This window comes from Gracilinanus agilis, chromosome 3 (assembly GCF_016433145.1).
Source record: "Gracilinanus agilis isolate LMUSP501 chromosome 3, AgileGrace, whole genome shotgun sequence".
Taxonomy (NCBI): Eukaryota; Metazoa; Chordata; class Mammalia; order Didelphimorphia; family Didelphidae; genus Gracilinanus; species Gracilinanus agilis.
In genome coordinates, this window is record NC_058132.1 from 589386311 (window position 1) to 589399601 (window position 13291).

General features: G+C 33.2%; 1 protein-coding gene across 1 annotated transcript in view; it reads left to right on the forward strand.

Moving 5' to 3' along the window:
- DGKH (diacylglycerol kinase eta) overlaps positions 1 to 13291 on the forward strand; it is a 227285-nt gene that overhangs the window by 153311 nt on the left and 60683 nt on the right. The window contains exons 7-12 of the mRNA XM_044670616.1: positions 139 to 245; positions 1940 to 2065; positions 4367 to 4469; positions 6261 to 6423; positions 11271 to 11379; positions 11532 to 11671. Of these exons, the coding sequence (XP_044526551.1) occupies positions 139 to 245; positions 1940 to 2065; positions 4367 to 4469; positions 6261 to 6423; positions 11271 to 11379; positions 11532 to 11671 (748 nt within the window). The remainder of the gene's footprint in view (positions 1 to 138; positions 246 to 1939; positions 2066 to 4366; positions 4470 to 6260; positions 6424 to 11270; positions 11380 to 11531; positions 11672 to 13291) is intronic.

Consider the following 13291-nt stretch of genomic DNA (forward strand, 5'->3'; position numbering starts at 1 on the left):
AAGTCTTATATCTGAATTATGTGATTTTAATTTTTTCCTAGTATCTGTTGAAATTAATTTTGTTGAATAATTTATATTTGGTAAACTTTAAAAGAACAAGGAATGGTTGACATATATTTATTCATTCATTTATTTTAGTGTGTAAGTTCAAAGCACATAAAAGATGTGCAGTAAGGGCCACGAATAACTGCAAATGGACTACTCTGGCTTCCATTGGGAAAGACATCATTGAGGATGAAGATGGTGTAAGTTTCTACTTTGCCTATTATATGTTCCTACAGCTAGAATTGCATATTTTGTGCTTTGAGTGAATAGAATTCAGAATTAAATGGGAGCAAAAATTAGTAGATTCAATAAGTCACTTAAATATCTGAATTCTTTGAGAAACTGATCATCTTGATTGAGCAAGATCTCTACTGTCATCAAGTTTAAGTTTCGTTCTAGAATCAGAATGAAGTCAGTACTGGTATTAATTTTAAGATGTTTTATTTTGCTTATCTGTATGTAGCTCTCTTTGCAATCTTCAAAGAAAGTTTCTGAGTGAGGTTAAAAAAAATGTTTTTGTAGTGGAGTAGTATAGTATCTGACGATTTGTTTTTGACTTGCTGTAGAAAAGAGACTATTATGTACATGCCCTCCTTTCCCTTTGCACAGACTGTCCCTCATTTCTTGAATGCATGCCCTCCTTCCTCCTGCCTCTTAGAATTCAGCTTCCTTCAAGGCACATCCTACTTGAAGCCTTTCATGACTCCTGCAGATTTCAGCACCTGCCTCTCCAAGACACCTTGTCTCCACTTTGTAATCCTGCTGCTTTCTTCCTGTACAGGGATGGAGTATCTCTACCCAGTATTCCTGGCAGATTCTGGGAATACCAGGCTACTGGGCAGTGCTGAAAAGGGGTGGGGCTTTTGTGGGTGAGATTTTTAAAAAGCATTTACATCCATTATGGAGGCAGAGGGTAAAAAAAGGAATTTGCTGTTAGGTGCCAGTCTTTACTCCCATCTGCATCTTATTTGAAATGTGCCAATTACTTTACCAAACCATGCACAATTAAGCATTTCTTGATTTCCTGCCATTCTAACTGAAGCTTAAAGTCAAATGTGAAAATATAAATGAAATATTTTGCAAATCTTAAAGTTATGTACCAGCTACCTGTATTTATCTACCAGTTATTATTGTTAGAATTTAATAAATAGAAATGACCACTTTTAAAACATTTTTTCCATCTAAATTTAAATTAACAAAAATCATGTGCTCTGGATTGTAGAGATCATTGTGTTCATTATCTCGCAACTCAGATTGCATTTAAACAGTTTTTTTTAAAAGGATAATCCAAAAGAATTTTCTAAGTCTCAAGTTTTCATTTTCAATATCCCTCATTCCATCCTTGTAAAAGTGTGGTGCTTTCCACCGTGTATGTATCAGGAGTGAACTTTCCAAGCTTTTAAAATTATGTATGCCATTTATTCATATTAAAAGATTCTATTTATAAGCACTAATAATGTAGATGACAACCTACATGACAGAAGAGAATGGACCCTCTCTCCTTCTTGGCCACATGTAGTAATGCTGTACAGTCCCTTCTTCCTTTTGGCTGATATACAAGGTTACTGTGTGCGTGTGTATCTGTGTGTCTGCAGGTCTCTTCGTGTTAAAAGAGAACATTGCTTGTGGCAATGGATGTAAATAAAAAGATTGGGTAAAAACAATGGTTTTTTTGCTAGCAGTATTTAGTGCATAAAACACAAGGTAAAGATTGTTTTCCCATGTCTAAAGCCACGTTGTATAAAATTTGTAGACTTGAGCATTTTAACCGAGATGCCATTACATTTAATGTGAATTTGAAAGGAATGATTAATGTGAGTGATTATTAAATTTTAAATTTGTTTTGTCTGTTTCTCTGCTGATTCAATCTTCCCTCTTCTCCCCTGCCCCACAGATAGCCATGCCTCATCAATGGCTAGAAGGCAACTTGCCAGTCAGTGCCAAATGTGCAGTCTGTGATAAGACCTGCGGCAGTGTCCTGCGTCTCCAAGACTGGAAGTGCCTTTGGTGTAAAGCTATGGTAGGCATTTCTTGCTGTGGTGTGTAAAGCTGTTTGACATCTGTTTTCACTTTTTGTATTTTTCATTTTTTTTTGTTTTTATATTTTTTCTCATTTAGTCTTTAATATCATAAAGTTTGACAGGAAAACAGAAACCTAGGATGTTGCTGAGCTCATCATACAGATGTATTTTAAGCAGGACTTGTCCATTACCATCGAAAGCCTTTATGAATATGCCTCACTATAATAATAGGTCATATGTTTCACATAGATATATATTATTTGCATTAAGGAATTTTTTTCTCTACTCCAGTTCTGATTTGATAACATTCGATGGTATGCAGATGTAAGAGGGAAAATTATGAGACTGGCTGTAAATAAATAATTTTATTAAATCCAAAGTAGTAGGGGGGAAAGATGGAAAAACAGGAGAAAGATGTATAGGTACTTTCCTTTTTGCTCCATTTAGCTTGCTATTCTGTGGCCACCATTTGGGCCCCCTAGCCAAACTCACAGGGAAGTCCAGTCAGCCAGAAACACAAAAAAGAAGAGAGCAAAATCCCCTCTTGCCTCAGTTTATCAAACTTTTTTCTCTGCCCACTAACTCTCACATATCACATCTCAGGAGCCAACTGTGGCTTTCTGTTTTGCCTGAGCTACCCAAAGGGGCAATCCAAGGGACAGTACAGGGGACAAGCCATCCTGCCTCTGTCATGATCTCTTGACTCTTGCTGTCTTTCTCTGGCTGCCATTCTATCCTTGTGACCCAATTTACTCAGTGATTTAATTCACACAATCCTTCCCTCTGGGTTAAATTCAGACTCACCCAGGTATGCAGGGAGCTGTGCAATCCCAGAAAGGGAAGGAGGGTACATTTCCTTCACACAGTTGTGATCCTGGGTTCTCAAAGACCTGTGCCAATGGGAACACGAGTCATGCTAAGTGTTATCATCCTGGAAAGACTTAATCTCCTAGGACAGATTATACTTGTCATCAGAGAACTATTCTAAATTAACAGAAGCCTTTCAGCAGAATGTCTAGTAAGTGACAAATTATATATATAACCCCAACAATTATTGAAAAAGTCTACAATGACATGAAGGGCTTATGGTCTCTTATTGGAAGCAGAACTACCCACAATTATGAAATCATATATATATATATATATATATATATATATATATATATATATATATATATATATCCTTGCTGTATTGGGAGTTTTTCCAAAGAATCTTATGATAACTTTTGCTAAATCTAGACATGGTGATTTACTGTTTTAAAGAATGCTTTTTAGATTTTAATCTGATAATTATTAAATACAAAGTCTGATGTTATACGGGTTATATGTAAAAATCAGGATTATCTTTATCTTTGTTATAATTTTCTTCAGCATTTTCTTCTCCTTATATATTGGTTTCTTCCAGTAACTACTGTTATTGTTGATTATTTTTCAATTGTTTACACAGTTTAGAATAAAATGGTATAATATTCTCATTATCCCACATTGCAATTATACCATTGAATTATGTAGTCCCCATGTCTATTGTTCATTTAAAAGTCTCTAGCTCAAAAGTTGTATACATTATTAGAAGCATTTGCTGCATTGAGTATTTTCACTTTTTATTTGTTGCAAGGGAAAAGTCAATCTGAAGATAAGGGCAGGGTGGGAGGAATTTGAAGAAAGAACTATAATGGGTAAAGAAAAACATCAAGGCAATATTTTTAAAGGCTATTGCTCTTAGATAACCTCCCTCCCCACCAAACACTCCTGATCTTAGGGTATTTTGTGCACAAACTCTTTCAAACCATATTGGTCTCATTAAGTCAGTTAGTACTTGCAGCATTCAAAGTTGGAGTGTATGTGATTACAGTTAGTATTTTGTTGTTATCTGGTAAAACATTGGTTCCCTTCTCAATGTTAGTAATTATCCCCTAATCCTTTTGATTTTCTCACTTGAGAATTCTATTTAGTACATTAAGTCTCTGTTTTGCAAATCATAAAACTGAGACCTACTAGTTAAGCATCTGGCTTGGCATTATGTCATAAATATATAGTGTGTCCTCACAGTCTTATTTGAGTTTTAAGGTAAGTTTTAGCAGAGCCTGAAAAAGGACCCTAATCTCCAAATTACTGGACCTTTAGAAGCTATGACTTGATATTGAGGTGGAAATGCCTTGAACTAGAACATATTAAAAATGATTAGATCTTTTGTGATGTGTGCACTCACCTATATTGGTAATATATATATATATGATAAGTCATTAGGGAACTGAATATCTTTCTTTCACTGGTATTTATCAAACTTAATTTGTTATTAGGTACACACTGCCTGCAAAGATTTATTTCCTTATAAATGTCCGCTTGACCAGTGTAAGGTATCTACCATACCCCCGATTGCGCTGAACAGCATAGATTCTGATGGTACGTAATAGTATAAGTAATGAGTGTTCTTGACATATATTTATCATACACATGCATACTTTTGTTTGATCCACACAACTACCATTATTTTTTCAAAATTAGTCTCACTCTACTTGCATTTAAACTGTTTAAGTGTTTCAATTCAAAACATTTCATTTAAACTGTTTAAACATGAAAATTATATGTAAATTGTGAATTGATAGAAGCATTGAAGTTCTAAAATTCAGCTGATTTTTGGTGAAGATTTTATAAATATGTTGTTTACTCTATTAATTGTAATAGTTAAAACTAGGATCATTATTGATTATTGTCTGAAAAGAGCTGTGGAAAAACCCAACTACATGCTTTTAGGAGTAAATTTTAGACAAATTATAAAATATTACACAATTTCCATCATAATTTTCTTTTAAGAATGATATAAATTGATTCTAAATACAAAATATGAGAACCTAGGACCTTAGACCATTATAATATATTGAGTGCTTTCACTTTTTCTTTGTTGCAAGGGAAAATTTAATCTGAAAATAAGGGCAGGTGGGGAGTATTTCAAAAAAGAGCTATAATGGGAAAACAAAAAAACCACCAAGGCAATATTTTTAAAGGCTATTACTTTTAGAAAGGCATCCCCCTCCCCACTCTTGATCTCAGGGGATTTTGTATACCAGATGCTACTACTCCTTTGCATTAACTTAAACTTAAACATGTTATATGATTTTTGTTTTTTTCTACTGAACCTGATATTTCATTGGTAAGAGTATTTCTGGTTGAGGAATCCCTATACCAAGGCCAACTAAGTGCTCTACAATATATAGTGTTAGACAGTGGCCTAGGGAACCTAGTCACATGGCCAGTATGTGTGAGAGATGGAACTTAAACCAGTTTTTCCTAACTCTGAGGATTGATCTCTCTACTACACTGCATTGCCCATATATATAACCCTTCAATCCTCTATTATTAGTATAAGCCTTTAACTATATTCTCATCATCATTCATATTATGTGGCACTAATATTGTGCTTTATACTTGAGAAAATAATTTGTTTTTAAAGAATATGATTTGACATAGCATATTTAAATATATGTAATTTTAAGCCAGATCATATCAAAGTTCTGTTAAAGTCATTCCATATAAAAGAATAATTATTTAGACAAAGAGGTAGGAGCTGAAAAGGAAATAAACATATTATTAAATAATAAGTTAATCATCTTATTGTAAACTAAACTTAGAACTACTCATTTGATTGTTAATTAATCTATTTTTAAGACCTTATTTTCTGCCTTAGAATTGATACTTAGTATCAGTTCCAAGGCAAAAGAACAGTAAGGGTTAGGCAATTGGGGTTAAGTGACTTTTGCCCAGGGTCACATAGCTAGGAAGTGTCCACCTAGCTTTCTCTATACATTGTGCTTTAAAAAAATAACAGTGTTCTTAGGAGAGGCCAACTATTGGGTCTAAAATTATAATTAATTGGCCTCTATGCAAAACAGAAAATGGTAGCTAATGTTGCTTTTTTATCCTCAGCATTTTAAAATATTTTGCTATTGAACATTAGAATACAAAAATATAGCATATTCTAATACTAACTACATGCAAACAATAACCATTAACCACCTTTTTAAATTGAACTAAGGTACAGCTTATGTTGTGGCTTAATTATTTCCAGTATTCAAATAGTAGATAATGTTCAGCTAATAGTATTTTTATGAATTTTAACATTTCTCCTTTCTCTCAATTGCTGTTATTTAAACAGGAAAGCCACTTTTACTGATTTTGCTGTATATGTTTTTGCAGGGTTTTGGAAAGCAACAGCTCCACCATCTCGTGCTAGCCCTCTTTTGGTATTTGTCAACTCTAAAAGTGGAGATAATCAGGGAGTAAAATTCCTCCGTCGATTTAAACAGTTGTTAAATCCTGCTCAGGTGTTTGATTTAATAAATGGAGGACCTCACTTGGGGTAATACATTATACATTATTTAGAAATCTTCTTTAAATAAAACATAGTATAAAATATGAAATTTAATTTGCCTCCCTAGCTCCTGCATTTGCCCTCTGTATTATAGATGCATCTAAAAACACATGTGGATAGAAGATTGATTTTTATTTTAAAGAAAATAATTAGATTATAGATGCTTATTTCTATAATGGAAATTTGTAATAACTTCATTAAATTTTATTTTTTTAAATTTCTCAGAATTTGGCTAACTTGAGTTGTTCCATTTAACAGTTATATGCAGTAATGTTGTATCAGTTTGCTTAGCTCTAGAAAACATTTATTTATTTCTAATGGTATAACTTATGTACAGTATACTATTACAATTATAGTAGGTAATGATACTTTGACAAAAGATCCATTTTAGTACCTTGCTATTGTATTTTCAGGTAACTTGTGCTCCCAAAGGCTCTCAATAAAAACTAAGCTCTGATAGGTTCTACCATGATGAAAAGACATTGAGTATATATCTGGCAATAGACTGACCATTTCCTGAAGAACAGTCTAACTAAATATGGAAGGACTAGCTATTAAGTGGTGAACTCTTTGATCATCTTAACCCATGAAATAAAGAAAATTTTAAAATGGTCTCTTCTACTTCTGTAGTGTAGTGGAAACTTTCAGAAAAGGGAGCTGGACATCCCGAGTCAGTTTTTTGATCATCTAGAAACATTAATTTTGCCATTGTTACTGTAAATGTGAGTTCCAAGGTTACAGATGTTACTTAGTGACTGCTAAGATGACACATTACTAGAAGAATGGAATCATGTCACTATGGACATTCTTCCCATTAAGAGAAGCATGACTTACATGCTCTCCTTAGAGAGGCAAACATAGGAAATGTCATAGTTGATTTTATCATGCACCCATAGCCAAGAAATTAAAAAATTCTTTGTACACTCAGTCCTCTTCAAGGTACTTATGATCAGCATAGGCAAAAACACTACATGATGATAACTGCCCCCAAAATGAGGAGTTAGAGAAACGTAATGATGAATTTGACATCATCTAAATTAAATTTTCATATATTTTTAATACTTGGTGACTTCAATACAAAGGTGTGCATAAAGGAGAATAGTTTAAAATATATTGGAGAATATGGTGTAGTGGAAAGAATGTTTGAACTTGGATCTTCCAAGTTTCTGGACTAAGCCCAGGACCCCATCTATTGTGTCACCGAGTCGTTAAACTGAAAGGGTGAGAGTGGCTTTCATTTGGTGGTAGATTACTATCAGTGATGAATGGTCCACTAAAAGATGTGTGATAGATATCATAGAAGATATTTATACCTAAAATAGGTAGTGGGCATGTCCTGTTGAGAAAATAAGAAATTACAGACAGCCCTGATGCCATAGTAGTCCTCAAGTAATGTCAAGAGATCTAGAAAAAAGGTCTCTTGAATATTGAAGAGAAAGTTTAGCACATCAAATCACAATACCTTTTATGGAGAATTTACCAGTGGCCAAGAGCAAAAGTACCTATTGGATGAGTTGTAGATGAGTTATGATCTCTACCAATGGAGAAGGTATTCACATTTATTCAAGGGTAAAGTAGTTTAAGGTAGTGAATAGGGTATTGGAATTAAAATTAAGCAATAAAATGGTTCACATATTCAATTAAGGGGCATAATATTAGATTTAGAGCATCTACTAGAAAGATATTAACATTAGTCAAATTATTATTTTGTTCCTGATGAGTCTATTCCTCCCTACACTGTACCCCAATGACCTTTGTCAATATCTAGTGAAACAATAGCATTATTAGAAGTAGAGTTAGGATTAATTTCTAGTCTATTATCTTGTCCATCCCCTATGAAAACAGAATATTTATAAATATGTATTCACTATATAATTTCAAAAGTCTGGAATTTTGAGATCTACAATAAATGGCATGACTGATTTGTTCATTAGTATTTTTCACCTTTAGACTATTAAATGAGACCTGCAATTTTAAATTAAGAAGGTAAAAAATATCATTATCTCATCATGGCTTAATCTGTTCTCTCAATGAAATTCACATAATTTGGAATAATGAATAATTTCTACTCAAGAGAACTCTCGGGGATTGTAGAGATATTTTCCAAATTTCATGGTATATTTGCAGAACTATATAGTGAAATTGGCATAGTGCCTGACAGAATCGCTTAGTGAATTCCCTAAACTGCATTAATCTTACTTCTTTGAACACTAATTTAATTTATAAATATTTATCTTTTTCAGTCCTTTCAACTCAGATGCATCTTTGCATTGAGGTCACAATATCTTGAAGTTAAAAAAAGACCACATTTAATGTATCTCACAAATGATCATTGAACCTTTGCTTAAAATCCTCCAGCAAGAGGAACATTACTACCTCTTGAAGTAGCCCATTTGAGTTTTGGATAGCTATAATTGTTAAGAAGGTTTTCTTTATATCATACTTAAATTTACCTGTTTCCTATTTGTACCCATTCCTAGTCTTGCCTTCATTGAATCATTAATGATTATTCTTTTGATCCAACTATTCTACTAATTAGTTATATAGCCTATAGGCCTCCATCTTTTCCATAAGAATAGCATGAGAGGATTTCTCAAATGCTTTACTAAAATCTAGGTAAACTATAGCTATCACATCTCCCTCGTCTACTAAACTGGAAATCTTCTTTCTTTGTAATAAACTCCTTTCAGAAAATGTCATCAGATGAGCCTAGAAGAACCTGTTCTCTGTGAAGTCATATAGGCTATGTGCTTTTCCTTTCCTAATATTATTTTCCTTCATATTTTCTAGAATTTTGCAGGAGTCATAACTTAATGGCCTGAAGTTTTCAAACTCCTTTCTCTTTTTTTTTAAATGAGGAAAACATTTACCTTCCTCCAGGTCTGCTGTACCTCTCAGAATTGCATCTTTTATTTCTTTCCTCAAAACAAAGTTTTTTGTCATATGAAAGCATTTAGTTATTTAGGGTCAATTCTACATGAATTACTGTTGTAAGTCCTGCAAGTTATAGGAATGCTTTGGAATTAGAATTGTTTATGTGTGTGTGTGTGTATATATACATATATATATATATATAAAGTATATATGTGTATGTTTGTATGTGTATGTATGTATATAGATAGTATATATTTTTACAAATTGCTTTATAACTTTTCAGTCTTTTCAAGCATATTTTTCTCACTTTGAGAAACAGTATGGCTTAGTGGGTAGAGAGCCAGTCTCAAAGCCATCAGGACCTGGGTTCCGAATCTGCCAGTGATACATACTGGCATTGTGACCTAGAACGAGTCACTTAACCTGTATGTTCTTTAGGCAACTCTTTTAAAACTTATAGGTTCATAGGAGCCTATTTATATCAGTAGAGGAAATTTCCTCTTTTGGTAATTGCTTATAACAATGAAATTACAGGTCAGTCCTTATCCCTGTACACTCCATTTAGTGGCTTTATAGAATTTGCCTGACTTAGATTTTACCTTTTTAAAAAAAGTATTAATGCAATAGATTTTGTTAACTAAATACCATTTTTTTCTGTGGTATGATTTCCCTACAAGGAAAAGCTAGACAAAAATGCTCAAAAATCTTCAGTTTCCATGCAGCATTTTCTTATTCTTTTTTATTTTGAAAGCAACATTTCAATTTCCTTTTTAATGGCATCATGTTTATATTGCTTTTGGTTCAAAAGAATTCTAAACAGTTTCAATACATGATCATTAATTCTCATGAGATGTTTGTGACAGACTATAATTAAACTTCATTCAAATGAATTTTGATTTCTTTGTGATTTTCTTAATTTCCCATTTTTCAAAGTAATTTTTCTATTTCTTAATAAAAATGTCAATACTTTGGCATGATCTAATGATATCAAGCAATTTTCATGCGTCTTCTCAGAACTAGATCTATTTTTCATTATTGAATATACCTTCAAAACAAGGTGACTCAACATTTCCAAATTACTCTGAATCCATTGTTTCAATGAGGCAGGTACAAGCATATTCTTTGAATAAACTCATTTCCTGAGTCGGCTTATTTGAAATGAAGTATTATCTTTGTAAAGTATTATCCTGTTACATAGTTTGGAATAACACCTGAGTAATAAATTATTTAAGGACCCAATAATGATTACTTTGTTTCAATATAATGAAAATACAATATTCTGTACATTTTGGACTAAGAATACATATTTTGTTCCTCTTTATCATTTAATTTTACTGTTCCTTCATACTTCCTCCCCCGCCCAACTTAAAAAGTCTACCATTATATAACTAGTAAGAATTTTTTATTTACTGTCTCCCATGTATTGCATTTGCATATTTATTACTTCTCTTTGGGATTGCCAAAACAAGTCTTCCATCGTGCCCCCCCATTATGTACTTAATGTGTTTTATTACTTAAAATGTCAGAATTTCCCAAGTACATGCACATGTTTTTCATTTAAAGAAAACATAAAAGTCCCAGGAAATAAAAGCATGTTTTTTTGTGTACATTTGGTTTTTTTCCCCAGAAGTAATGTGAATATGATGACATGTTATTTGAAATATAAATCTGTATACTCTTGGTACTTCCAGCTATGTTTAGCAATGGCCATATATGATACTGAATAACGTAATCACTACAATCATTGTATTTCAAGGTCTTTTTACATAGACTCTTGAAATACCCTTGAAATAACTGTTTTTGTTGGCTTCTGTTCTAGTCTAACCATTTATATGCTTACCCAGAAAATTTTCTTTGATTAATCTGAAATGATCATTTTTACACAAATGAAAGCTACTCTTAGGGAAATGTTAAACTTTTCACTAGTTGATTTACTAAAATAAAACAATTTCTCCCTTCAGCTTAAGATTATTTCAGAAGTTTGACAACTTCCGGATTCTTGTGTGTGGAGGAGATGGAAGCGTTGGTTGGGTTTTGTCAGAAATTGATAAACTCAACTTGCACAAACAGGCAAGTATGTGTGCCTGTCTTTTGCCAATTCTTAATTTTCTGTTATTTGCTGTGTTTGTTAAATAGTTACACAAAGGGCATCTGGAGAAATGAGGGGTTTTCTATGTATGTGCTCTTCAAATTAAAGGTCTCTCAAATGTGTTTTGTTTTAGTGTCAGCTGGGAGTCTTACCCTTAGGTACAGGAAATGACCTTGCTCGGGTTCTTGGCTGGGGTGGTTCATGTGATGATGACACCCAGCTACCACAAATATTGGAGAAGTTGGAACGAGCCAGTACAAAAATGCTTGACAGGTAAAGGGGAATTATTTTTGGTTAGAAGGTTGTAAAAGGCACACTCAACACATTTATTTGGAAGTTTGATTTTTTTTTATGAAAGAAAATAAGATAAATTAAAATGAGGAAAGTAATCTGTTGAACTCCTTGCTTTAATTAGAGTAATTCTATGTTAATACCAAATGTGGCTCCTTGACTTTTCTAATCTGGGGCCTTGGCTTTATGTTTAAATTAAATCAAGACTCATGTGATTGTGAGCAGTATGAATCTATAGGTTTAAAAATGGAAGGGATTCTAGAAGCCAATGAGTTAACTCATTCATTTTATAGATAAGGAAACTGAGCCCAAGTGGATTTAAGTGATTTGGCCAAATTTGCATAGTTACTAAATATCCGAGGTGAGATTTTAACTCAGATCTTCTTAAATTCAAGTGCAGTTCCCCTATCTTTTGTGCTGTGATTCCTCTAACAACTCCTCATCAAATTAATAAAATTAGATTCCTCAAATGACAAAATTGAAGCTTGGTCCTGGATCCCCAGTGATATTAATTCATTTAGCATTTATTAAGGGATCATAAAAGTTAGAAAGCCCCTCAGAAATCATCTAATCCAATTGCCTCATTTTACAGATGAGGAAACAGATTTATTTTGTGCATATATGTAGTTCTACAAAGATGAAAAAAATCTGGTACCAGCCCTCAAGGAATTTAAAATCTAGAGAGTAGATATGATATGTGCCCAAATAGTGTAATAACAATACCTCATAATTATGTAGATTTTTAAGGTTTGCAAAGTATTTTACATACCGTATCTCATTTGCTCATTACTCATATTTGTATAGTACCTTAAGGTTTTCAAAGCACTTTCTTTACAAGACCCTGCAAAATGAATGATGCAAATCCTAATGTCTTCATTTTATACGTAAGGAAACTAAGATATGGACGACCTTAGTGACTTCCCTGATGTCACACAATAAGTGATCACACAGTAAGCTATGTGAAATGGGGAAAAGGAAATATTTAGACCTTTTGCTTTAGGAAAATTTGAGTGATAAGATGAGAGCAAAAGGCAAGAGTAGAGTCAGGAAAAGTATAGAGGAAGTAGCACCCTAAGCTGGATCTTGAAAAGAGAAAATTATTTCAGCAAGTAAAGATGAGGGGAAAGCACATTCCGGTCATAACAAATATCCTGTGTAAATTCATGGAAATGTGGGTCTGTATCAAAAAATAACAAGTGGTGCTCTTACATGACACAATTCATGGTCAACACTTAAATAAGTCAAAAATAGACATCATGTTGTAGAGGGTTTTAAATGCTAGGCTAATGAGTTTGACATTTTGGTTAAAAAATTAAAAAGGAGCTGTTGAACCATTGTAGACCAACTATAGACTGGCAGACAATCATTTGAGGAGATGGCATCATAAGAGGGAATGGGAGAGAGGTTTGGGGTGGGACACAGGGGCTTAATGGGCCAGCATCCTAGAGAAGATGAGAGAGAATGAGATGCAGTAGTAAAAATAGAATGGAAAAATTTTGCCAGGTCCATCTCCTCCTCTGGTACTGAAGCAAAGGAAGAGGGGGAAAGAAGACATAGAGATACATTTTTCATTTAACCATTTGATTCTCTATCCTCTAGTAG